The 27792-nt window shown below is 37.5% G+C and overlaps 1 protein-coding gene across 11 annotated transcripts in view; it reads right to left on the bottom strand.

Moving 5' to 3' along the window:
* The window catches only part of CD55 (CD55 molecule (Cromer blood group)), a 62046-nt gene extending 39793 nt beyond the window's left edge, over positions 1–22253 (bottom strand). For 4 of the 11 annotated variants that reach the window (XM_023187036.2, XM_023187040.3, XM_023187037.1 and 1 more), the window contains exons 1-9: positions 21767–22253; positions 21062–21247; positions 19085–19276; positions 18107–18206; positions 17002–17087; positions 12537–12725; positions 7303–7428; positions 6561–6641; positions 4534–4554 (exon numbers count right to left, since the gene is read on the bottom strand). In XM_023187036.2, coding sequence (XP_023042804.1) covers positions 4534–4554; positions 6561–6641; positions 7303–7428; positions 12537–12725; positions 17002–17087; positions 18107–18206; positions 19085–19276; positions 21062–21247; positions 21767–21863 — 1078 coding nt within the window. In that variant the 5' untranslated portion in view covers positions 21864–22253. Of the gene's footprint in view, positions 1–2957; positions 3090–3184; positions 3562–4533; positions 4555–6560; positions 6642–7302; positions 7429–12536; positions 12726–17001; positions 17088–18106; positions 18207–19084; positions 19277–21061; positions 21248–21766 lie in introns of those variants that run through there. The other 7 variants (XM_023187034.2, XR_002725341.2, XM_023187033.1 and 4 more) reach the window with 7 other exon arrangements.
* Between the last annotated feature and the right edge of the window lie 5539 nt (positions 22254–27792).

The following is a 27792-nucleotide window of genomic DNA, read 5'->3' as shown; positions in this document are numbered from 1 at the left end:
ACCCAATAGCCACAGAATTTTCTCAATGGCACATGAAACAATCTCCAGAATAGAACATATGTTAGGATACCAAACCTACAGAATGGGAGAAAATTTTTGCAATCTACTCATCTGACAAAGGGCTAATTTCCAGAATCTACAAAGAACTCAAACAAATATACAAGAAAAAAACAAACAACCCCATCAAAAAGTGGGCAAAGGATATGAACAGACATTTCTCAAAAGAAGACATTCATACAGCCAACAGACACATGAAAAAATGCTCATCATCACTGGCCATCAGAGAAATGCAAATCAAAACCACAATGAGATACCATCTCACACCAGTTAGAATGGCAATCATTAAAAAATCAGGAAACAACAGGTGTTGGAGAGGATGTGGAGAAATAGGAACACTTTTACACTGTTGGTGGGATTGTAAACTAGTTCAACCATTATGGAAAACAGTATGGCAATTCCTCAAGGATCTAGAACTAGATGTACCATATGAGCCAGCCATCCCACTACTGGGTATATACCCAAAGGATTATAAATTATGCTACTACAAAGACACGTGCACACGTATGTTTATTGCAGCACTATTCACAATAGCAAAGACTTGGAATCAACCCAAATGTCCATCAGTGACAGACTGGATTAAGAAAATGTGGCACATATACACCATGGAATACTATGCAGCCATAAAAAAGGATGAGTTTGCGTCCTTTGTAGGGACATGGATGCAGCTGGAAACATCATTCTTAGCAAACTATCACAAGAAGAGAAAACCAAACACCGCATGTTCTCACTCATAGGTGGGAACTGAACAATGAGCTCACTTGGACTTGGGAAGGGGAACATCACACAATGGGGCCTATCATGGGGAGGGGGGAGGGGGGAGGGATTGCATTGGGAGTTATACCTGATATAAATGATGAATTGATGGGTGCTGACGAGTTGATGGGTGCAGCACACCAACATGGCACATGTATACATATGTAACAAACCTGCACGTTATGCACATGTACCCTAGAACTTAAAGTATAAAAAAAAAAAAAAAATCCCTTATACCCCAAATATATACAATTATGTGCTCACAAATATTAAATAATGTAATTAAAATTCTTTAAAAACAAACAAACAAACAAAGAAAATTAGTTATTTAAAACTCCACTGGAAACACTTTAGGGAATCCATTATTTCCTGGGGTTGATTATTCATGTTATCATTTTAATAACTTATTTTTGCTGGTCATTGCTGTGGTTTTCTCCGTGTTTTTATAACATACATTAATTTCTCTTACCTCCCAAGTAATTTTTTTGCAACTTTGCTCATGTGTAATTGACATACAGTAAACTTCACATATTTACAGTATACAACTAAGTTTTGACATATGTCATGTGCATGAAACAATTGCAACAATCAAAATAATAAAAATTTTTCACCCCTTTAAAAAAAAAAAAGTCTCAATAAACTTGAAAAAGTCAAAATTGTATCAAGTATCTTCTCAAACCATAATGGAATTAAACTAGAAAATAACAACAGGAACTTTGGAAACCATACAAATAAATGGAAATTAAACAGGCTTCTGAATGACCATTAGGTCAAGGGAGAAAGTAAGGATGAAATAAAAAAAATTTCTTGAAAAAATAGTAATGGAAACAGTGTAACAAAACCTATCAGACACAGCAAAAGGAGTGCTAACAGGGATGTTTACAGCAACAAATGATTACATCAAAAAAGTAGAAAGATTCCAAATAAACAATCTAACAATGCATCTTAAGGAACTAAAGATGGAAGAACAAACCAACCTCAAAATTAGCAGAAGGAAAGAAATAAGAAAAATCAGAGCAGAGCTAAACAAAATAGAGACTAAAAAACAATACAGTGAAAACTTGTTTTTTTGAGAAGATAAACAACACTGATAAACTACTTGCTGGACTAACCAAGAAAAAAAAGAGAGAAGCCCCAGATAAAATCAGAAATGAAAAAAGAGACATTACAACTGATACCACAGAAATACAAAATATCAGAGACTATTATAAACAAGTATACATTGACAAACTGGAAAACCTAGAGGAAATGTTAAAATGACTATACCACCCAAAGCAATCTAAAGATTTAATACAACCCTATCAAGATATCAATGCCATTTTTCACAGAAATAGAAAAAAAAAAAAAAAGTCCTAAAATGATTGTGGAACCAAAAAAGAGTCCAAAGAGCTAACAAAACCCGAGCAAAAACAAAGCTGGCAGCATCACACTACCTGACTTCAAAATATAAGGTTATAGTAACCAAAAACAGCATGGTATTGGTATAAAAACAGGCACACAAAATAATGGAACAGAACAGAGAACCCAGAAATAAATCCACATATTTATAGCTAACTGATTTTTTACAAAGGTGCCAAGAACATACATTGGGAAAAGGATACCTTCTTCAATAAATAGTGCTGGGAAAATTGGATATCCAAATGCAGAAGAATGAAACTGGACCTCTGCTCTTTACCATGTTCAAAAATCAAATCAAAATGTATCAAAAACTTAAACATAGGATCCACAACTATAAAATTACTAGAAGAAAACATCAGGAAGACTCTAAAGGACATTAGGCGAAGGTTTAATGGCTAAGACCTCAAAAGCATAGACAATAAAAACAAAAACAGATAAATAGGACTATATTAAACTAAAAAGCTTGTGTACAGCAAAGGAAACAATCAACAGAGTGAAGAGACAACCTGTTGAATGGAAGAAAATATCTATAAACTATTCATCTGTAAAGGAACTATATCCAGAATATACAAGGAACTCAACTTACTAGCAAAAAACAAATAATCACACTAAAAAGTAGGCAAAAGACATGAACAGACATTTCTCAAAAGACAACATACAAATGGCCAGCAGGTATATGAAAAACTGCTCATCACTAATCATCATGGAAATGCAAATCAAGACCATAATGAGATATCAGTTCTTACCCTCAGTTAGAATGACCATTTTTAGACAAAAAATAACAGATGCTGGTGAGGATGTGAAGAAAAGGAAATCTTATATACTGTTGGTGAGAATGTAAATTTGTACAGCCACTGTGGAATACAATATAGAGGTTCCTGAAAACACAAAAAATAGAACTATCTTATGATCTAGCAATTATACTACTGAGTATTTATCCAAAGAAAAATAAACCAATGTATCAAAAAGATAAGTGCATTCACATATTTATTGAAGCACTATTCACAATAGCAAAGATATGGAATCATCTTAAGTGTCCATCAATGTACAAACGGATAAAGAAAACATGGGGCCAGGTGCAGTGGCTCACACTTATAATCGCAATGTTTTGGGAGGCCGGAAGAATCGCTTACGGCCAGGAGTTCGAAACCAGCCTGGGCAACATAGGGAAATCCTGTCTCTACAAAAAATAAATTTCAAAAACTTAGCCAGGTGTCGTGGCACACACCTGTAGTACCAGCTACTTGGGTGGCTGAAGTGGAAGGATCGCTTGAGCCCAGGAGTTCGAGATTGCAGTGAGCTATGATCACACCACCGCTTACCAGCCTGGGTGACAGGATGAGACCCTGTCTCAAAATAAATAAATAAATAAATAAATAAATAAATAAATAAATAAATACAAATCTAGTATATATAGAATGAAATACATTCAGCCATAAAAAGAATAAAATCATGTCATTTGCAGCAACATGAATGGAACTAGAGGCCATATATTAAATGAAATGGGCCAAGCAAAAAAGACAAATATCACATGCTCTTACTCACATGTGAGACCTAAAAAAGTTCTCATGGAGGCAAAGAATAGAATGTTAGATACCAGAGGCTGGGAAAAGTGTGTGAGTAGGAGGGAGGATGAAGAGACTTTGGCCGATGGGTATAAGCATACAATTAGATAGAAAGTTTACGTTCTAATATTCAATAGCAGAGTAGGGTAAGCATAGTTAGCAATAATGTGTAATATATTTTTAATAGTCACTAGAAGAAAGGACCTAAAATGTTTCCAACACACAAAAATAATACTCAAGGTGATGAATACCCCAAATACCAAATTGAGAATCACACAGTCCATGCATGTAACAAAATATCACATTTACCTCATAAATATATAAAACATTATGTTTCAATGAAAAAATTGTAACATAATCAGGGAAGTTTGGATACTGACTAAATATATGCGGATATTAAGGAATTACCGGATTTTTTAGGTATGCTATGTGGTTATGTTTTTATAAAGGTTACTTAGTGAAATGTTTATGAAGGAAATGATACGATGTCTGGTATTATTTTCCAAATAATCGAGGGGATGTGGAGAATGTGGATATCCATGAGTCGAAAATTGCTGAATCCAAGAGAGTATATGAGGATTCACTGTACTATTTTCCCTATTTGAGTGATGTTTAAAGTTTTCCATACTAAAAAGTTTTAAAATAAACTGTAGGATAATTTTTTTTAAAAAAGAAGACAATATTATCTCCCAGGAATATGGATTATATATACCACAGTGAAAACAATTTCTTTTAACTGCCTGAGAGCCAAACTTACCAGATAGAAGATGGGTAGTACCTATAGATGAAGGGAAAAAAAAGGATTAAAAACAAAAATTTGTTAAAGTCATTGATTTGCTAGCAATTTCATATACTATCAATAAACTACACTACAAAACTCAAAAGCAATTCAAATTTCCATAATTAAAAATTTATAAAAACAATTACACATTAACTTAATCAAGTAGAATGTAAACATTACTGTTTATATCTGTTCAACAGAATCAACACTATAAATACAAATTATGATAAAGAATTATTGACCACCAAAACAAACGCCATTTAAATTTGGTTATAAGACTTGAGGGCAAGAAACATGTTTGAAAACGTAAACAGCAAATAATTGCTGATCCAATCCTACTATCAAGAAACTATAAGAAGACTAAGTCCCTTTCAACAGACTATATCAAAACTCAAAACTACCATATCACCTTATTGTTTATATTTTTCAATGATTATGGATGAGACATTGCAAAAATAAATTTACTTTCAGATAAGCAAAATTATAACAATAAATAAGCTGCTCTCCTAAGTGAGGTGAACACATTGACTCAGAGTGCCATTTAGAGCAAGCAACATTACTCAGCAGAAAAAGTGCAGGATTAAACTGTGCACTGTATATGAACTGTATGAATTAATCTCTAAGCCTCTAATTCCTCATCGATAAAATCAATCTAAAGATACTTTGCAAGGTTGTAGTACAGACAAGTGGCATCAAATAGAAGGTGAATGGAACATACCCCTACAGTATATACTCAGTAAGTGGTGGTTACAATTTTTTTTCAATTAAAAAGAGTTAAATATGACATTTTATATTGGGTCCTGAAAGAGTAAATTAATTGTACCTAAGAGTAAAATTTGATCCCAAATACTGATATTATTATTGACTCATTAGGTTCAGTTTAAATTTGTTAAATTATCTTATACTTTTTACAGAAGAAAATATGTCAATAAAGTTGTATAACAAATTTATAAGTGACACTTCTTTCTCTTTGCCTTGCCCTATTAAAAACTGGATATATTCAACCTAGAAATTTTAGACCAAGAGATGTCATAAAATTGTAAAGAAGTAAAAAACCTCATAAAGAATTAAACTTAGTGAAGTAAATCTAAATTAATCAATGTAAGCCACAAAACCAATGCTGAGTGCTAAAAGGCAATGAAACATATACAGTTTCTGTAAATTATTTTAAAAATATGAAACATTATTATGTACTACTTATGGAAAGATACATGGAGTATAAGAATGAAAACAGACAGGAAGTAAGCACATCAGTTTCAGGGCAGTAATTGCCTTAGAGGGAGAAAAATGGGCTGGCGAAATGTATTAAGGGAACTTTAACAATAATATCCGTAACGTTTAAATTCTTAAAAATATCCAGGTGCTGGCAAAATAGGCTTCAAGGTAACAATTATGAAATACATAAAATCATTCTGAAAATATGGTCATAATGGGTAAAACGATACAGATAAAACACAATTACTTGGTGTCACTGAGAACCTATCGTTTATAGAGCTTGAAGTAATACGAATTATTTGAAAGGATCTCTGTATTTTCAATTACTTAGACGACACTATTGAGATGCTTTACCACATCTGCAACTCTAGGGAATCCGGAAAGATTCCTTAGCAAGCTTTGAGGGATGGGTCTCTATCAATGAACCAGACCCAGGACTCAACCTTACAGACAGTATTTATTTGGTTCTTTGAAGGGGTCTTGACGAATTCGTTGACTCCCTAAAACTACTACAGAAAACAGAATTTCTTTTTTTACCAATTTTAATTTAGCATTTTTTTTTTATGGGGCCACAGTCTTTTTCTCTATTATTGTAAATGTTTCTTTTTTTAAAGATGTGCCCTAGTATAATCCAAGTCTGCTTCCAAATAAAGAAAAAAGTATTAGTATGAAAAAACCCTGGCTACAATAAATTAGAGACCATTTAATCCTGCAATCTTGGTCAAGTTCCTATTTCCACCATAGCACATTAGATCCACACTCAGTAAACCTGAACAGTGTCAACTGACCTGAACTGGTTCCACTTCCTTTATCTGGGGTTGTTTCACGAAAATGCTTGGTTGTCCTGGAAGCAGGTGTACTCCGTGTTGCTGTAATATGAGCAGAAGGGAATCTTTGTGTACTCTTGAGACCATTAGTCATTGGGGAATGTACATTGGTGGACTTTCGTGTTGCTAGAAGACTGCGTAAATGCAACTTTCACTGTGGTGAATCTTTGGGCTGTTAGTGTGGCCTGTGTAGCAGAAGAATTTGTCATTGTGGGATTCTGAGCTGCAGGAGGGGTCTTTGTGGATAGGGTTTTTGATATGAAAGATGTCTGAGCTGCTGCTGGGGCTTTGATGGCTGAATCATTTGCTCTGGTGGGTTTCTGAAGAGTTGGTGGGGTTAATGTAGCTGAAACATTTACTGTGGTAGGTTTCTGAGGAGCTAGTGAAACTTCTATACGTGAAACATTTACAGTGGTGTTTTTTTGAGGTGTTGATGGGACTCCTGTAGCTGAAACATTTACTGTGGTATGTCTTTGAGGTGTTGATAAGACTCCTGTAGCTGCAACATTTACTGTGGTGTATTCTTGAGGTATTGATGAAACTCCTGTAGCTGGAACATTTATTGTGGTGGGTTTCTGAGGTGTTGGTGTGACTATTGTAGCTGGGACATTTACTGTGGTGGGTTTCTGAGGAGTTGGTGGGGTTCTTGTAGCTGAAACATTTTCTGTGGTGTGTTTTTAAAGAATTGATGGAGTTTTTGTACCTTGAGCATTTGGTGTGGTGGTTTGTGTTGTGGTTTTCTGAGAAGTTGGTGAGACTTCTGTAGTTCGAACATTTACTGTGGTAGGTTTCTGAACTGTTGGTGGGGCCTTGGAAGCTAGAGAGTTTGCTGTGAAAGGAAAGGTTAAGAAACAAGTTAGCTGAATATTGCTGGCCATGTTAAGATTCTTAGTCATTGCTTGCTCTGTGGCTATCCTCTCTCTCCTCCACAAACACCTAGGTATGACTTTCAGGAAACCAAGTCTTATTGTGTATTTCTCAAGGAGCTGAAGTTCTAAGTCGCTCTTGCTTTGATATAAATCATACCTACGGGTGATTAAGAAGACATATACAAAACTATACTGAGGTGCTTAAGCTGCTTTTTGTGAAATAAATCAAAGTTAGAGTCATTAGTGATCTTATTCTGTGGCACATCTCTATTTTCTCTCCCAAATTATCTTCTGTGCTAATACTAAAGAACAACATGATGTTGTTCTAGAACAACTAAGCCAACAGAGACAATCACAGTCTTTTCTATCACTTAACCTTAATGAGCTTGAGAACTTGTTTTGTTTCACTTCTTATTTAAAGTGATACTTGAGTCTGAGTAAAAATAACTCCTTTTAATTCTCTTGTGCTGGTTACCAACTTTCCATACACTAGTTCCTCTTTAGATTTCAGACTAGATAACAAGTCACGTGAAACTTTCGTAAGATCATATTCTGAGAGGCATAAATCTAACAGCAGAGCAACTTTTTGGGTCTTCAGAGCCCATCTGCCATTGGGTCATTTATACAAAGTTCCTGTTGAGGCAGCATTGGGTAGTGCTGAAGCCTGATTTCACCACGTACTAGTGACCTCTAGCAAGTCCCTCTAACCCTTCTAAGCTATAGTTTCCTCATCTGTAAAATGAGGATAAAAGCAGAACAGATTGAGTAATTATTATTGAGTAAGGATTAAGGGAAATAATTGAGTAAGCTATTTCCCAGTGTCTGTCCCTGAAGCAAGAGATTACATCATCCAGGATGACTGCTGCCAGCCCCATCACACACGGGATGCCCTAGGAACTCAGATGGTATCAGTCTTTTTTTCTGCCTCCTAACCTATCTCACAGGCTGCTATAAGGGATAAATTGAGTAAAACGCCTAGCAAGTAACACAGCATTTAGCAGGCACTCAATGATAATCATTATTAAGATAAGTAAAGTTTTTTTTATGAAATTTTCATTCTGAGACCCTCCTATATAAAAATTATTCTAAATTATTCTTTGTTCTATCAAGTTAGTTCTCAGTTTTGATCCAGAGAATGTATACACTAACTTAGAGTTTAAATTTGCTAGAAGTTAATTTTTTAGTTATTATCTTTTTGTTACTGACATCTAGTTTAATTCCACTGTGGCTAGAAGGTATGCTCTGAATAACTTCAATCTTTTGCAATGTATTGTAGTTTAGAGCCCAGCATAGGGTCAATTTTGGTAAATATCCCATGTGCACTTGAAAAAAAATACTTGTCATCGGTCCTATGTATCTCATATGTATATATGTTTAATATCTCATATGTATATATGTTTAATTGTTGCTCAGCTCTTTAGTCTCACTGATTTTTGGTTGCTTATCCTATTAGCTATTGAGACAGGTGTGGAATTTTCCAACTATGAGTGTGTATTTGTCTATTTTTTCTGTCCATTTTTGCTACATATATATTGAAGCTATTTTATCAAGCACATATAGATTCCAGATTGTGATATATTACTGTTGAATTAGCCTCCTTATCATTATGAACTGTTTCATCTTAAAATAGACATTGATATTAATATAACTGTGTCAGCTTATTTTGAAGGGTTAATGTTTGCATGGTATATTTTTCCATCCTTCCAACTATTCTGTGTTCTTTTGATTAAACTGTGTCTCTTGTAAATAGTAAAGAACTAGGTTTTTTAAAAATCTTTTTTAAGTCTGACGATCTTGGTCAAATTGCACTTAATGTAATTACTGACATACTTGGGTCTATATCAACGACCTTATTAGTTTTCTATTTCTCCCATCTATTCTATGTTCCTTTCTGCTTCTCTCTCTCGTTCTCTTTTGGATTAAATATCCATTATTATTCTTTTATTAGCTTGTGATTTATGTATTCTTCTGTCATTCATTTGTAGCAACCCTAGAGGATCACAATATTTATTAGACTATAAGTCAGTTATGCGAACTATCACTTTTACCACCTTTCAGTACTGCTAGAACTGTGTAACCTTCACGTGAATTTACCTCTTTCTGCCTTTTGCGTTGTTATTGTGCATTTGTATTCTATGTATAATTCAGACCCCACAGGACATTACATTCACTGTTCATAAACTCAGTATTCATTTATCCTTGTCAGTGTTCATTTCCTCTTGTATTTTCATGTTTTACCTGGGATTATTTTCATTCTACTTGAAGAATTTCCTTTAGTTTCTCATTCTGTGCATGTTTGGTCTGCTAGTGCAAAGTTTTCTTGGTTTTTGTCTGAATACATCTCTATTTTGCATTCGGTTTTGAATGTTGTATTAGTTGGGTATAGAATTCTAGGTGAACAGTAATTTTCTTACAGTATTTTAAAGATTTCTTCTTATTATCCTTTGGCCTGCATCATTTTTTTGCTGAGTGGTGATCAGTTTTATTGCTGGTTCTTTGAAGTTTTTTTTGGTTTGTTTTTGCTTTTTCTCTTTGTGCATCAGTTTGGGTATTTTTAACTGATCTTTCAGTTCCTAATACTGTTTCCTGCTCTGTTTGAATAGCTAAACCTATCTATTGTGTTCTTAATTTCAGATATTTTCCAGTTGTAGAATATTCATTTTACTCCATTTTTACAGATTCCAGTTGAAGTTCTCTTTTATCATCTTAAACTTGTTCATCAGTTATTTTAAGTTCTTCATTTGCTAACTCAATTATCTGGATATTCTTTATTTGGTTTTGTTTTCTCTTGATTTGGTCATATTTTCTTGCTTCCTTCCATATCTAACAGTCTTTTGTTGTATGCCAAACATTCTATATAAAACATCTGGATGATACGATATGCCTTTCTGATAAGCAGACTACATTGAGGTAATCATATCTTCAACCTATTAGGAATTGAGCTGGGTTTCAGTTTCGGTAAGACTCCATCTATTTCTGCTCTTGCCTCTGTTCCTTGGGAGGGGCCCTTTTGGGCTTCTGATTGAAAGCCTGGCAGATTTTTGTTGTTTCACCTTTGGAAGATGGCACGAGATCCAGGTCTATCTTTCAGAGTTCTCCCAGCCATCGAATGTCCTTCCCTACACAGTTTCAAAATGAACACAGACGTGCTAAGGGGGAGACCTATGGTATGCTAGATAAAAGCCTGTTCCTCTGGTGGGTATATGCCATCCAAATACTATCAGGTTCTGAAAGATTTCATTTTGTACTTTAGAAGCTGTGGGTCAAGCTTCCCAGCCTCTCACATGCAGCCCCAAAATTAGCAAATGTCCTTTAGAAAAAACTGGTTCTGCATTTGAGGGCCTCAATTTCCAGTGTATTACCCTATCCCTCCATAACCATTAAAGCTTTGCTGATTTCTCTTTCCTGGAAGTGGTCTTTTGTCTGGGTCAAGGTGAATCCTTAGTCCAGGTTCAGAATCAGCAAATGTCCCTAGGGAAAACTGGCTTACGTCAGAATGGGTTGCCTTCACCACCAGCCCCCAGGAATTTTAGTTCATTCAGACCTTGTTACTTCCACAGCTATATCTTATGCCTTAAAAAATATAAACTTTTGGTAATCTATTCAGATTTTATAGTTGTTTTAATGGAAGTATTAGCCTGCCATGACCTACTTGGGTACTTCTATATGGTTTTTAAGCTCTAAATAACTGATCATTTAATAAAATTGGAAAAATTAATATGAACTAGATCAAATGGCCAAATTAAAAAAGCACACACACTAAATTTACTTCATAACTAAATGAATTCAAATAATAAAAATTTTTACCATTTACATTGTCAAATCTCCCTAACAATCATTATCATTAAAGGTGCAAACACCACAATGATGTAATATTAGTGGGAGATTAAATTGGTACAGTCTTTTAAAAAGCAACGTTACTAATGGGTATGAAAAATGTAATTCACATACCTTTGTTACAAATAATTATACTGCAAGGAATTTATTGTACAAATGTACTTGCATACATGTGCAGTGACAGATGTACAAGAATATTTCTTATAGCATCATTTGTAATAATAGTTCATTAAAAAAAACAAACTAGAACAAGAAACCTAAATTGCCATCAATAAAGGACTGGTTAGATAAATGAATACCCACACCATTGGTATAATAAATAAAAAATATTTGTATGTTTATTTATATTCTAGAATAAAACAAAAGAATTTGTAAAAATGGTTACCTCTCAGAGTAGGACTAGTGATAGAGAAGAGGCTTTCACTTCCCATTTTGTACTCATCTCCATGGCTTTAATATTATGTCATTATGTCTATATAATACTTATAATAAAAATATTTTTAATAAGGAATTTTAAAAATTCATACTAATAAAATTTCAATTTTAATTATAAAAGTAAATACTCAAATGCTTGAGTCATGTTGGTATTCACCACTACTTAAATGCCATCTATTGATACTAGGCAATGTTTAGTCCAGTTTCACTGATCTTCTAAATATTTCTTTTAAAATATATTTAAAGAGCAGTTTTAAGGATTCTGAGAGTACCTTCTGGGTATAAAAAGACATTGAAAGAAAAAGTCTAGAAGGATGAAGGAGAATGGATAATAACAGAAATTCTGGAGGCAGAAAAGAATTGAATGTTAATTCAGGGAAGTCAACAGATGGCAAGAGTTTCTCAGTTGTTGCAACATGTATGGTCACTATCTAGAGCCTTTAATCTAAGATTCTCCCTCCAATAAACCACTTTATATCCTCTTTGTATAAACAAAGTACCTGTATTAACTTACTGAAAGCAACATAGTATAAAACAGCAAATTTAAGCAAATTCACCAAAAATATGAGGCCTATTTTATATATACACATCATAATGTGTGTGTATGTGTGTGTGTGTATACAAGCCATAGACCTTTCTGAGAAGCTTTAGAAAAATTGTGTCCCACAGAAAAATACAAATATGTTTATGTAAACATTTTACATTTTTTTCTTAGGGGGTTCATAGAATGTCTGCAACCCACATGTAGACCTAAGGGTAAGAATAAAGCAAAAATATAACTATCCAAAGTGATTACCTCTACATTCAGGTGGTGGGCCACTCCACTCTCCTTCATCATCATTCACAGTACAATAAATAGAGTGCTCTCCAATCATGGTGAATCCTCTATTACATAAATACGTTATAGACTGTCTATATCCATAATGTTCACGTTCCCCTTGAATTATTCCATTGTCAATTTGTGGTGGTGCTGGACAATAAATTTCTTAAAAAACAATTCCAACATCTTTTAAATAAATACAACTAGTAAAACATTTTTACAAATAAGAACAAAACATGTTAAAGATTATATTTTAAAGAAATCAAAGTATCATTTTTCTAAATTCAGCATTATCAACAAGAGATGCTTATAAATGCCTATTAAGTAATTGGTAGTATACAAGAGCTTTGAATGCAAATGGTGTAGAAGACAAATGCTAACCTTGAAACTAATTCATAAAAATAATAAGATTCAGAACATGTATGTAAAGGAAAAATTATAATAAGATTTGTGCATATCAAAATGGTGCTAGGAAAAGTGAATGCTGCAGGAGTTTAGGGATGAAAGCAGTATAGTCAGAGAAGACTTGGGCAGGGAAATAGAACTTCAGTTTAAACGTAATATGTACCATGCTTTCGAGAGAGAACAGAGGAGAGAGCACTACTCTTCACTCTAAGAAGGAAACGATAGCAAATGCAAGGAGTTGAAAATTCAAGCAGCATGTTTAAGAACTAAGTACAGATCATTTTAGATAGAGCAGAGATATTAAATGTCAGGATTACATTTTGACTTGTAGAGTAAACATTTTAGTATATATTGACTCACAGAGACTTCATTCAAAACAATCTTACTGAGCAGTTGAACTTATAAAATAAATACAGGCAGGTTTTTTAAGTTATAATGTAAAAAGGGACCACTCTCTGGCAATTGCCCTGAGAAAAAATTCAATGGTTCCACATACTCCAAAGGCATGATGTTGTTGTCCTTTTTTTTTTTTCTAAGAATGGAAGGCAATTTAATATGTGTGTATCTCAAATTATGTTACACCAAGCATACTTAAGAACACAGAAAATACTTAGCACATTTATCAATCACTCTTCAGTCTTGGATCAAAACAAGCAGCAAGAACAAGCTGTTCTGATTTACACTAACTTAGAGTATGCAGAGACACACATACCATTGGTTCAGTTCAAACATTTTCTAAGTGCCTAACACATGCCAGGCATTTTTCTATAACTGGAAGTGCAAAGCTGAACAAGATATAGTTCGTATGTCTTAAAAGCTAGTGGGGAAAAAAGATTCAGAGATGATTTCAATAAAAATTGCAAGGGTCATCATAGAAGTAGCCAGCCTGGGAATCTTCCTGATGGGCTAGAGAACTAACTCTTAGGAAAATATAGCTAAGTAAAGAAGGGTCAGCAGGGCATGGTGGTTCATGCCTGTAATCCCAGCACTTTGGGAGGCTGAGGTGGGCAGACTGCTTAAGCACAGGAGTTCGAGACCAGCCTGGGCAACATGAGGAAGTCCTGTCTATGCAACAAATACACAAATTAGCTGGGCATGGTGGTGTGCACCTATAGTCCCAGATACAAGGGAGGCTAAGGTGGAAGGATCACTTGGGCCAAGGAGATTGAGGCTGCAGTAAGCTGTGATCACACCACTGCACTTCAGCCTGGGTAACAGAATGAGACTCTGTCTCAATTTAAAAAAAAAAGAAAAGAAAAAAAAGAGGTACATGGAAACCACAGCAGTTTGCATGTATAAGGCATATAAAACATGAGGGCAAGACCTGAGTGTCAAGCAGTAGGTAGACCATGACTGTCTTGTACACTATACTAAGGAATTTGGGCTTTGTAAGTGATAGGAGATATGAATAAGCTCTAAGGAGGAAACAGACATCTAAGTCACATCTGTGTTTCAGATCGCTCTGGGTAAAATATGGATGAAACATTAATAGAGTGAAAGAATGGAGGCAGGAGGCCATTGCTATCAGTGTCACTCTTGAACTCAGGCAACTAAGACTGCCGCCTCAGACCCCATATTTTAAAAGGCTGTGCTCTGGCCCTCCTCTGGATACGTCTCTCCCCTGTTGGTAGGGTATCTGTAGGCTGAGAGCATACACTCAATGACAACCCATCCTACGACTTCTCCTCTATTCCAGAACATGCTCTAGGAACTAGCACGCAGAATTCCCTGTGCCAACAGCCTTTCCAGGGCCTGAGAGGGTCCCTCCCACTGGTCCACGTTCTTGGGGGTGGTCTATCCTGCTGATATACTTCACCTCTAACCCAATAGACAATGGAGGGTGGATACAAATTATGGTGGATGTGGTGGATGTGACTTGGGTATTTAGGCTGAGTTGTCCACTTATTTGCACCAGAAAACCCATACAGTGTGGGAAGAGGAAGGCCTATTTGAAAGAAAGTGGGTCTTAGGCCAGTGACCTCCATTTATATTCTTGCCTGGGCCCTGAAAATGTTCGAGGTGGCCCTGATTGCAATAGTCCACAGAAGGAATAATAAACTATGCCATAAGTATACACATGGAAGGCAAAACACAAGTTTGAAAAACAGATTAAGGAAGTAAAGCACAATGATTTAGGGATGAGATGTGAGGAGTTAAGATAAACAGAAGGGTCTGGGATGATAGTCATTATTAGCAGGGATTGATTCTAGGTTAGCAGATACCGTCAGTCAACTAAAATTTTGAAAAAGAAAACATTGGCAGAGAGATAAGCAAACAGGTCCTCTGACAGTGAGGCTCCATTCACAGGTAAACTAGCATCACCTCCATTTTCTGTATAACTACAGACAATTAGTGGATGTATCCATTGTTCTTTCCTTCTTCATATCCATATTCATGCATGGACATTGAAGCAACCTCATGTGTTTATAGGCTAGGGCTACATACTCGAGGTGAAGCATTACATTGTTTAAGAATCTACTTTCCATTCAATCTTTTTGGTATGGTCAAAACAGGTTATGTGGAAAATCAAAATGATCCTAAAAGAAGTAAGGCCTTATGGGGATATTTGAAGGCACTGGGATTGCTTAAGAACAGGGGCTCTTTCCTACAGGATGCAGATGTCAGTGGTTGCTGAGTCAGAGAGGATAGAAGAGTCAAGGAGGAAAACATGAACATCAGAATATTCAGCATGGAGTTCAAGACACCAAATAGGGAAGCAAGGCTGAGACCTAGATGGCGCAAGCAGGAAGATAAAGTGGGTTTGCATTGCCGTCAAATTCATGACACAGCAGGTGCTTGTGCAAATACTGGCTTCAGATGGGGGACTGTTTGTCTGAACTTTGTGACATGCTGCCTGGGTCAAACAAAAGATACAGCCCAGTTTTTCCCTGTTTTCTATCTTTAATTTACTATCATTTACAATGTCTCTTACTGGACAAGGAAAGTGGGAAAGGTGCTACTGGGTAGCAATGATGAAAAATTTAAAAACAACTACAATGAGAAAAAACTGGTGGTAGTAGTATGACATCTCAAAAAGAAGGGCACATGGTGGGTGTGGCAGGGGCAGGCTCCTTGATGGCACGGCTTCGTTTTATTTGTCTTCATACCAGTTGACCCTACACATTGCCTACCAGAGTGTCAATCGATAAATGTTTGATAAATTACACTAAATCTACTCTAAGTTTTCTTCCCCTAGTAACACACAAAAACTTTAACTTATCAATAATTTTGACAATAGGGCCTTCAGAGTCATTTGCAGGAGGGCACATTGTGTGTAGAGAAAGAGAAGGATGGAAAGTAAGCAAGCCTATATTTTAAAATATTGCTGTATTTTATTCCTCTCAATTTCCAAGAGACATGTTTCTCTAACTGATATAAATTTGACAGGATATATATCCATTTATAATATTATTGCTGCACCATATCTTTCTTTGAGAAGATTCTCAAATACAGAAACAGTATTTCTCCTTTATGGTATAAGCTTATCTCTCTAATGATAAGAATATATCACACCTTAGAACCCTTCTAGATAATTATCTCTTAATTATTTTAATCCTAAGAAGCAGCATGTAGGCAACACTGGGTTTTAGAAAAATGCTAGGTCTGAAATAAGAGACCTGGGTTAAAGGCCTTCCATTGCCACTTGTTTTAGGATATGGGGTCAAGTCTTATAGACCCTCTGATAGACAGTATTTTCTAACATTAAAATTGTGGGGTGGAAATCTTTTACCTATCATACTTGAATTTAGAAGTAATGGTTAGACAATAAATGACCAAGTGCAATACAAATCTAAGTTTGTTTTTAATCCTCATTCTATTGTTTGGGAATTGGGACTCAGAAAACGTGATGGTTTATCTCCACAGCTAATAAATTAAGAAGCATCACTAGAAAAGGTATTAAAATTAGCAAAGCACTCATATATTGAAAGCTGGGTTTGCTACAAATACACACTGTGCTAATTCTTAAGGGGCAGAAATTAATTTATCATTGAGTACTCAGCCTCACAACCTGAGTGCTTAGATTTTTAACTCTTACCTCTGCACTCTGGCAACGGGTCACTCCACTGGATTCCACTGCCTGAAGTAAGACATAAACTAGTAGTCGGGCCAAATAATTTGTACCTAAAGCAACAGGGGAAGAAAAAAGAGTTTGTTACATTCACATGTATTTGACTTTCCTCAAATTCTCCAGGTTACTATCTTGAAATATTTACTACAGCAGCAGGTGAAAATAAAACAGTAGTTGACAAAAGTCCACACAGTAGTTTAAAGGAAAAGAAAAGTTAAGTTTAAAAAGGTGACATCCAAAGAGTAAAAATGGGTAAGACATGTACATTTTTTATTTGCATGGGGAATATGTTAGAAAGCATAAAAGTGTTTTACACATTTTTAAATGACATAGATGATTAACATTTTATACTTCTGAGTTCTAAATATAGGCTTCATAGAATAACAGAATGTACTTGTATTTAAAGGGTTCAATGTACTTCCCAGATTTTGTGACCAACATCTGTTTCGTAAAGGAGACAAGTGATACTGATATTTTTACTTTATAAAGAATAGGGACACACACACAGTAAAATAGAATTATTTAATTTACAGATACGAAATGAGAAAATAAATGTAAAGTTTTCAACAGTGTCTGAGACATTGATGGTACTCAATGAATGAGTTCCTTTTTCCTATATAGAGAACTTATCAAAGAACTTAGGTTAGAATATTTTCACACTAGGAATGTCTTTAACTCATGCTGTTTTGTAACAGCTTGTTTGCATAGAGAAAAACTCACGCAAATTCATTATTTAGGTCAACTAAAGATTGGTTTAGTATTTAACACTTGAAGAATTATTTCTGCAAATATCATCTCAAATTTTTATTAATCACATTTAAAATTTTATATTGAATCACATATTTACTGAAATCAGAATTTAGAGAATTTTGGTGGTATAAGAAATCTTCCTTTCTTGCCCCATTTTAGTAAATTTAACTGTGATGGGCTCATGATGAAGGGTCTTTGAGGAGAAGGATTGTTTTAGTTGCTAGTAGCTGTGAATACCAGTCATGAAACTAACAATCTCATCTTAAGTCCTAATTTGTTTTCTCATTTCCTAAATACAGGGTTTTAGTATGCCCAAACTTACCCTGTGTCACATGAGAAGGAGATGGTTGCACCAAAAAATATGCCATTTGGTGCATCGATCTGACCATTTGGTATTTCTCCAGGATTAGGGCATGATTTCTCTAGAATAGAATACAAATTGATTTTTTTTTTAATTAAATTATCAGGCATACACACAAAGAAGGTAACTATGTGAGGTGGGATATGTTAATTAGCTTGACTGTGTTTATCATTTCACAACGTGCACATATATTAAAACATGTTGTACACCTTAAATAATATTTGTTGATTATACCTCAATGAAGCATGGGAAAAAATTTTGAAAAAATTATCAAGCACATATACGTAAATTCATCATCTGAACCATTGATAGTTCTTATCCTTAGATTTTTTTTTTTTTTTTTTTTTTTTTGAGATGGAGTTTCGCTTTGTTACCCAGGCTAGAATGTGGTGACATAATCTCAGCTCACTGCAACCTCTGCCTCCCAGGTTCAAGGGATTCTCCTGCCTCAGCCTTCCAAGAAGCTGGGATTACAGGCATGTACCACCACGCCCAGCTAGTTTTTGTATTTTTAGTAGAGTCGGGGTTTCATCATGTTGGCCAGGATAGTCTCAATCTCCTTACCTCAAGTGGTCCACCTGCCTCTGTATCCCAAAGTGCTAGGATTATAGGCATGATCCACCATGCCTGACCCTTAGACTTCTTTAATTCTAATTTCTCTTTATAATAAGTTTTGAAAAAGCAACGTATTTAGAATATACACTTTTTTCATTTTAGGTAACTTCAAACTAATTAAATGTGAAATTTTTGAGTGAATAAGTATTCCTACCACATAAATATTTAGTTTGTCTAATTCAAAATAAATTGACACTCATGGTCCCATCAAGAAACATCCTAAATAATAATATATACACATAGAATTCTAGCATGAATGAAGGAAGGGATACTATTTCCCCCAAACACCAGATGGTTGAAAATACTTTAAAAAATTTTACTCACTTTTACAAAATTCAGCTGCTGTGGACCATTTTAAATTCTGAAGGCAAGTTAGTTTTGCTAATAGAGAAGGGTCTCTTCTGTAACCTGGACGACACTCATATTCCACAACAGTACCGACTGGAAAATAATTCTGAGTGATATAAAGCTGTTTGAGGGATGCAAAATTTAGCCTGGTTGGCGCATCGCAGCTACCTAAATGTATTAACAAAAGCAGCAACAAAAAAAGTAGTATCAATGTTTGTTTTATAATCTATATTTAATTATCTGGACCCTAATAACCCCCTTTCTTTACTGCTTTGCACACATTTGGTACTTAACTATATTAATATCACCATGGCACTTGCAATGTAGCAAATGTATTCACATGTATACTTTATTTCCCAGTTACTAGAGGCTTAGGAAGTAGAGTTGGTACACAGATATCACTATCTCCACTTAAAAAAAAAAAAAAAAAAACATTTAAGTTGCCTGGCACAGTACTGGCATTCAGTAAATGTTGGTTTCCTTACCCTACCCTAAAGAACTACACAGCACCATACAGTACAGGAATAGGGTATTTCCAGACCCCTGGACTAATGTCCTGCAAAACAAGAATAGCAGCTAACATTTATTTACATATAAACTCATTTAATTCCCACAAGCCCTGGGGGCAAGGATGAGTCAATTGTATACATAAAGTATTTATATCTGTAAACAGCTGGACAAATGTGAATCTAGAGAGGCATGGTGAAGTGGAAGGGTCACTGGATTTGTAGTCAGAAGACCCAAGTTTACACCTTGGTTTTGGCATAAAAGCTGCTGCTCTTGAGGAAGTTATTTAACTACTGGGGCCTGTCTCCTCCACCATTGGATAAAGTAACAACATGGCGAAGAGTTAAAACATGATACGTGTGCAAAGACTATGTACTTCATCCTACTGCCTCTATCGTGGATAAAAATAAAAAGTTAAAGCCTATTTCACGCATGGCTTCTAAAAGTATTTGTGCCAATTTCTGCATTTACTGTAGCTTCTATTGATTTAAGTTGTTCAAAGTCAGGTTATCGGGTCTCTTTTATCTTTACTCATATATCTCAAAGCTAATACAGGGCTATGTAAATAACAGATTTTTTTCCTCCAAGATAATGCCGATATATATTTTATGAAACCAAAGGGCACATGAGGTGTGGATGACTGTATGTATATTCACCTAAAACAAGAAATCTTCATTTCTTTTAATTCTACTAGATATCAATATCAAACACGGTTACTGTGTTAGCCCCAAAACAACTCTTCACTGGGCCTCTGATTCATTTTTAACAATCAATCTATCTACCTATCTATATCCCAATTTACATATATCTCTCTCTATATATATCTCCATATATACATACATATATGTCCCTATATATATCCCAATTTATATATATACATATATTTTTTCAAAGTAGCAAGAAGAGAAGATTTGGAATATTCTCCACACAAACGCCAAGTGTTTGAGGTACTGGCTATCCCAATTACACTGATTGATCATGACACATTGTATGATCTATAAATACCTATAAATATGTACAAGTATGACAGATTTTGAGGTAAATATTGAGAGCTTTTAAAAATGCCACCACAGAGTTGTATTTGATAAGCCCTACTTTACAAAATATTTAAGAAAACAGATCACTTATGCTATGTGTCTCAAGGCAATTGCCAAATATATTTTATATATTTACTCCCTAAACAATACATATTGTTTAATTTCTCTACTAGTTCGTTCAAGGGGTACAGTGTTAGGAAGAAAAACTCTTAATGAAGCAGCAGGACCTACTCAGGGAGGTAAATGTCTTCAATTAGCTGGAGTGTGAAGTGCCAACAAGGCACTAGTGTTACCCTGGGGTTTAGTAACACTAGAAAACTACCAATTACTAGTCACTTCAAAGATATATGAAAATAAATTTTAGATACATTCCATTCCCATAACTTTTCGAAAAAAATGAGGAACTTACGATTGCAGAACTCTTCAATATCTGACCACTGACTGCTCTGAAGGCAGATCACTGAGTCCGGCTTGCCAGGAATTTTCATAAAGCTTTCATCACATTTGTACGTTACTATGGTGTCCTCGGGAAAACTTGTACGGCCTTCCAAAGATGGCTGGGCATTAGGTACCGCTGGGGGAGGGCCACAGTCAGCTAGGGAGACGAAAGCAGAACTGAAGGAAATGACTATCAAGGGTCCTCACAGTTGCTGTTTTTAAGACACACGCCCCCTTGAAATGCCACACCTTAAAGAGATGACATGCAAGTTTGCAGCATGGTGTGCTCTACACGGCTGGACTCTGTCGAGGGTGGGCAGCGGTCAGCGGTCTGGCCTCCCATCCTTTTAGACCAGCTTTTTGGGGGTTAAGGCTCTCTTTGAGCCCTCCCTTTCGATTTTCCCAGGCTTGGCCGCTCCGCAAACCCAGCCGGGGCCTCTTTAACCCTCCACGACAACCCCTAAAGCCAAGTCAGCTGGGGGCCGACACAGCAGGAGCCCCAAATGCTGGTGAGCGGCGACAGCCTTAAAGGTACAGGACGGCGGGAACCAAGACCGCGGGCCACGCTCCCCACCTGCCAAGTCCCCAGTCCCTGTGCGTGTCTCGGAAACCGATTTGGACCTCCCACCCAGCCCAGGGGCTTCCCTGGCCGCCGGGCCCCCGGACCCCCACTCACCCCACACGGCCGGCAGGCACAGCAGCAGCAGCAGCAGCCGGGGCAGCTCCCCGGGGAGGGGCAGCGCCGCGGGCACGCTCGGGCGCGCGACAGTCATGGCGCGCGAGGTCAGAGTAAGTACGCGCCGCCGGGACTCCGCCGGGTCGCAGCTACGCCCAGCTGCCTGAGCTAGTTGCAGAGAGCAGAAGCAGCGCCTCGCGGCTCGGCAATAACGTTAAATGAGTGCTTTGGGCGGGGCCTGGGCTGGGGCTCTGTGTCACCAAGGGTGGGACAAAGAAGACGGGTGGAGTAGGGATTTGTTGTGGTCAGAGGTGCGGTCAGAGGGCGCTGGCGTCATACGCCTCTGGGAGCCCTAGACTCGGGGACAGCGGGAAGGGGAAGGAGGAGGAACCCGCCGGCAACCCCCTCTGGGACTCACTCTCTCCACTGCTGGGTGGGGCCTGCGATGACCTGACTTCTGGAAACCTGAATGTCTCCTCGCTACGTAAACACAAACGGGGTGGAAACGGGAGAGGGGGAGGGGTGCTCAAGTATCGCAGACCTTGCTGTCGGAACGTGAGTTCGTCTAAGCGGAGCATCCCGGCGCTTGAGTCCTGCCAAGCCGAGCTCCACGTGCGGTGGAGTTCGGGGGCTGAGACTAGGGGATTGAGACGCGGTGCCCTCCCGGTGTTGTGGGCCTCTACTGCGAGATCTGTCAAAGGCCAGCACGAGGGTGGGGAAGTAACTAGGGAGCGAGGCCGTTATCTCCCAGAACACTCTCTAATGTGACAACAGAGAGCTAGGGAAACAGGTTGAGTAACACAGTAGGGAGTGAACATTGTTCATGCCTTGTTCTGGTGGGAGTCCCTTGCTTCACCCGGGTTCTCCTTATTTACCAAAGACACCACTTTGGGATTACTCCAGTCTGACTGTAGAGAGAAATTCATCAGTGTGTGTGTGTCTGCCTCGGGAGGTGGGGGAGGGGTGGGATAACAACAAAAACAAACCAACCCCAAAAAACCGAATGGTGGTGGGGTGGATTTTAAGAGGAAGGCTTGTTACAAACCTTTAAGAATAAATAGCCTGAGGTTTGCAAGACTGGCCACACATTAGAATCATGTGGGGAGCTTACACACACACACACACACACACACACATATATTTTCATATATTTATATATATTCATATATATTTATACATATATAAATATATGTACTTTAAGTTCTGGGATACATGTGCAGAACATGCAGGTTTGTTACATAGGTATACACGTGCCATGGTGGTTTGCTGCACCCATTAACCCATCATCTACATTAGGTATTTCTCCTAATGCTGTCCCTCCCCTAATTCCAACCCCCCAGCAGGCCTCTGTATGTGATGCTCCCCTCCCTGTGTCCGTGTATTCTCATTGTTCAACTCCCACTTATGAGTGAGAACATGCAGTGTTTGGTTTTCTGTTCCTGTGTTAGTTTGCTGAGATTGATGGTTTCCAGCTTCATCCATGTCCCTGCATACGACATGAACTCATCCTTTTTTATGGCTGCATAGTATTCTATGGTGTATATGTGCCACATTTTCTTCCAGTTTATCATTGATGGGCATATGGGTTGGTTCCAATCCAGAGGCCCAAACTACACCTTAGACAAATTAAATCAGCACCTTTGGGGATGGCACTGGGTATCAGGATTACTTAAAAGTGCCACACTGTGCAACCAGGTTTGAGAACCACAGACCTATATGGTACTGGTCAGAGTAAAGATCTATCCAGCCTAGGACCACCCCTGTCAAAAACAGAAAGGATATAGATGGCAAGGTGGATTGCCCTTCTTCATAGAGAATAGCCTCAAGAACATGCTTCCCTTTAATAATTTGTCTGGGTCTGGCTAGCAGAGTCCTAGCCTAGATTCCTTTTCCCTTAAATGTCTTGCCTGGTTAAGTGAAATTCCCTACTTGGAATTATACTTTGGTCCATGGACCAGTTGTGGGGGTATATGTTATATCCTATCTTGATATTCTTTCCTGAAGGTTTTCTGATAGCTCTTTACTGGTTGGTATGAGCTTTATAAGGAGGAAAACAATTTTCAATCATAGCATTTTCTTTGACCCATACTTACTGTATAGAACCAAACCCTGTGTTGCCCATTGCTGGAACCAATCCTACAGTGATTCCAAGCAAGGGACTACTGTAGGATTTCACTGAAACCTAACAATACTCAAACATTGTGGAGTTTAGAAGTTAGGGTGGGGGGCTTTTAAAACCATCTAGTGTTATCCTCATATTTGATGTTAAAATACCTTACTTTTACTCCCATATTGGATATAAAAACACAAGGTATGTCAGGGCCTGGCAGTGTTTAGAAGTGGCACCAGGTCTTCATTTATTCGCCCTAATAACCTCCAGTAACCTTAACCACCACTCCCTTCTGTTGTGCCATTATACATAGGTAATCTTCATTCCTGCTTGGGCTCACAGAATTGGTGTGAAAGGCAAGGTAGCATTGTGAAAAAGACAGGTGCAAGCAAGACCAGTTATGCAGCTGCCAGAAGACTTAACATTGAAGTCTATTAAAGCTCTCTACGTGTTTATTATGTGAATGTCATAGCTTTATATGCAGAGAAAACAATGAGCTCTGCAAAGTGTCAAAAATATTATCTATCACACAACTTAGTGACACTAAATGTCCTAAGCATTCACCTTCCAGAATACTTAGTTATTGGCAATAACTATTTTTAAAAGGAAATTTTGGCCGGGCGTGGTGGCTCACGCCTGTAATCTCAGCACTTTGGAAGGCCAAGGCGGAGGATCACCTCAGGAGTTCGAGACTAGCCTGGCCAACATGGTGAAACCCCGTCTCTACTAAAAATACAAAAATTGGCTGGGCATGGTAGCATGCGCCTGTAATCCCAGCTGCTCAGGAGGCTGAGGCAGGAGAATTACTTGAACCTGGGGGGCGGAGGTTGCAATGAGTCAAGATTGCACCATTGCACTCCAGCCTGGGGAACGAGAGCAAAACTCCATCTCAAAAAAAAAAAAAAGAAATTTTATGAACAATTACTGGATGGAGTCTTAAGTAATAGTTACAACCACCCAAATGTCAACATTCTGAGGGGAAGGAAACAAAGAAATCCACTATGTATTTACTCAACTTAGAAAAGAGATCTATGATAAAATCTAAGCATTCCTCAGAAAAAGCAAATATGTGAATTTATAACTTACTAAAGATTATTTTAAATAAATGGCCTCATTTGTTGTGTTCCAGTTGCTTTATACACATTATACCATTTCATCAGCACAACTTCATGAAGTGAAGATAACTATCCATATTTTGCAGACAAGGAAACAGGCTGAGAGGCTGTTTACCAAAGTCCATGCACTAACTAGCGACTAGGTCAGAATCTAAACCTAGTTTGATTTCAAAACCTATACGTCTGTCCTACCATACTGCATTCTTTTTACTGGAATCAGCAAAAGTTTCTTGTGTGCAGAGGACAATGAATTAGGTTCTTGGGGAGGTGATTTGGGAACCCAGGGGCTCATGATAGGAGCAGTAGTTCCGAGGCTTCATACTTATCTACCAGAAACTAGCTATGTGTCCTCGGCTGAGTCACTGCACGTCTCAAGGGCTTATTTCCGCATTGATTAAAAGGCGTTTGGCACTAAAATAGTCTCTATAGAGCTTCCAATCCAAAACAAGCTTATATAATTAGGCCAAAATACAAAGAAAATAGGTTTATGATTTTGACAGAGCAAGGGACCATGGCTCTTACTCTTGTCCCAGGAACCATACAATGACTAAATCAAAGACTGTTTAATAAACTTCCCTAGCACACAGAAGCCTACTAAGTGTCAATACTTGTGTTTTAGAATCTATAATCTAGTAGGGAGGTTTTCCATGATAAATGCTTTACAAATATCACAACCAAAGTGGTATGGGGCTTCAGAAAGGAGAGAAGGGAGTGTGGAGATTGGGGTGGGGAGGCTAAAGGCCCAGTGATTCAACTAAATATGACAAGTGTCAATGCAATAGGGCAAAAATAGGAAAAGAGATATGAACAAATGTTTGGGGTCAGGAAAAGGCCTGTTGATTCCAAGAGTAGTAAGGAGTTTAGTTTACGGAGAGTATGGAGAACTTAATTGAGGCCATGGAAGAAGAGGGTGAGAGAGGCTGGAAAGAGATTTGAGGGAGCCTTAAAGGCAAGGCCTGTGCCTTTTACACCATTCAGAAGCATTAAAGAACTGTTGACAGCTGTAAGGAGGAAGCACCTGGGTAATTTGGAATTTGCATCTAAGATGCTGGAATGAGAATGACTGTGTAAGGTAAGATGCAGTTTAGCTAACTACAACAGTTCATGTGTTTAGGATTAGAGAACAAAAATGTCTTTTAGTTTTAAAATAATACATCTATATTAAGGAGTCCCAGTCCTGTTGCTCTATAAAACTCCTGACACAATTATAGACTGTTGAATTTCCATTCCTGCTCTGACTTACTGGGGGTGTTCTATATTATAAAGCATATAAATCAAATTAGCTTTTTGAAAGCTGAACCATTCTGATGTGCTAAACATATTGATCATCAAGGTTTTGTAATAAAGTCCTTTGAAATAAAAAAAAAAAAAAAAAAAAAAAAAAGTAATAACCCACAGAATTTGGCAACTGACTCAATAAGGAGCAGTGGGGAAAAAGATGTTACAGATGACTCGGAAGTTTGGAGTTTGTGAGATTAGCAGCCCTATTTAAAAGAACTATCCATTCCAGAGCCAGGAGGTAATTTAGGAAAGAACAACAAATTCAGCTTTACACTTGTTGAAATTTAAATGCCTTGGCAGAGTGTCTACTTGGAAACGTCCAGCGTCCAGCATGTGATTGAAATGGAGGCAAGATGGAGGTGGAGTGGGTGGAGACGTGACTGCAGGCAAGGGAGGATGTGGAAACACAAACAGAGAAGCCCAAGGTGTGAGACTTGAGGAGCCCCACGTTAGAAGGTACAAATGACAGAGAAAGGGAAAGGAGAATGTAGTAGAAAGGAAAGAGAATCGTGCAATTTCCTGAAAGCCAAGGGACACAAAACTGTGAGCTAATATTATCACCCTCATTGCAAGTGAACCAGCTGGTGTTTAGGGAAGTTAAGAAACTAGCCCCAAACCACATGGCTTGTTGGCGGTAGAACTAGTGCTTAGGATCTTAACGCCTCTGTTAGACTGGCCAGGCATCATTCTTCCAGGAAATCTCCCTTGCCATGACATCATGCCTGGTACCTTCCTCTGTGCTACCAAAGTATGTAATGTGCCTTTCTGTGCCTCACATCTAAGGAACCAGTCTATTTCATATTTACATTCTAACTCAGCCTAAATATATTCCCAATTTATCTTAAAATAGCCAATGGGCTGGGGCAGGGTGGGGTTGGAGGGAACTTTATATTGAGGCATTTTTGTCATGCAGCTGCAAATACAGGTAATTCTGCTTCACAGAATAAGGGTATTTTTTAATAAATGAAAACAAATGAGTGGACTCTCCTGTTTCTTATACATGAGTTCTTTTCTCCAGGAATTCACTAATCAAGGTATCAGTGTATTGCAGCAGACACAGTAGTTTTCCTTTTCACTAGGTGCAGGTTCAGCAGGACCTAGGAAAACGTGGTCTAATTCCATGTGACATGTTCACCTATGTAATGGCATCCTGCCCTACAGCTGACTTCCCTGTGTGTGTGAGAACAGGCTCAGCAGCCAGGGGGAAATGCAATGCTTGACTTATGTGAGCAAATATTTATTTGCCAAGACCTAACTTTCTGAGACAACAGTGAATTTTTGCTACCTCCACTTTGGAGGTAGTGGCAGGAACAAGGAAATGTGTGTGTGCATACACATATGAGACTATGTGTTCATGTGTGAACTTCAAACACAAATCTTAGGTTTTGCAATAGTAACATTATTTATAGGAGCAATTGGGAAGGTTAGGAATCTTGTGGCCTTTAGCTGCATGACTCCTGAGCCACAATTTTTAATCTTGTGGCTAGTTTGTTCATTTTAGTGTGTGTGTGCAAGAATGT

The sequence above is a fragment of the Piliocolobus tephrosceles genome, chromosome 1 (assembly GCF_002776525.5).
Source record: "Piliocolobus tephrosceles isolate RC106 chromosome 1, ASM277652v3, whole genome shotgun sequence".
NCBI lineage: Eukaryota > Metazoa > Chordata > Mammalia > Primates > Cercopithecidae > Piliocolobus > Piliocolobus tephrosceles.
Note: the sequence above shows the minus strand (reverse complement) of the source record. Positions and strands in the feature narration are given on the sequence as shown.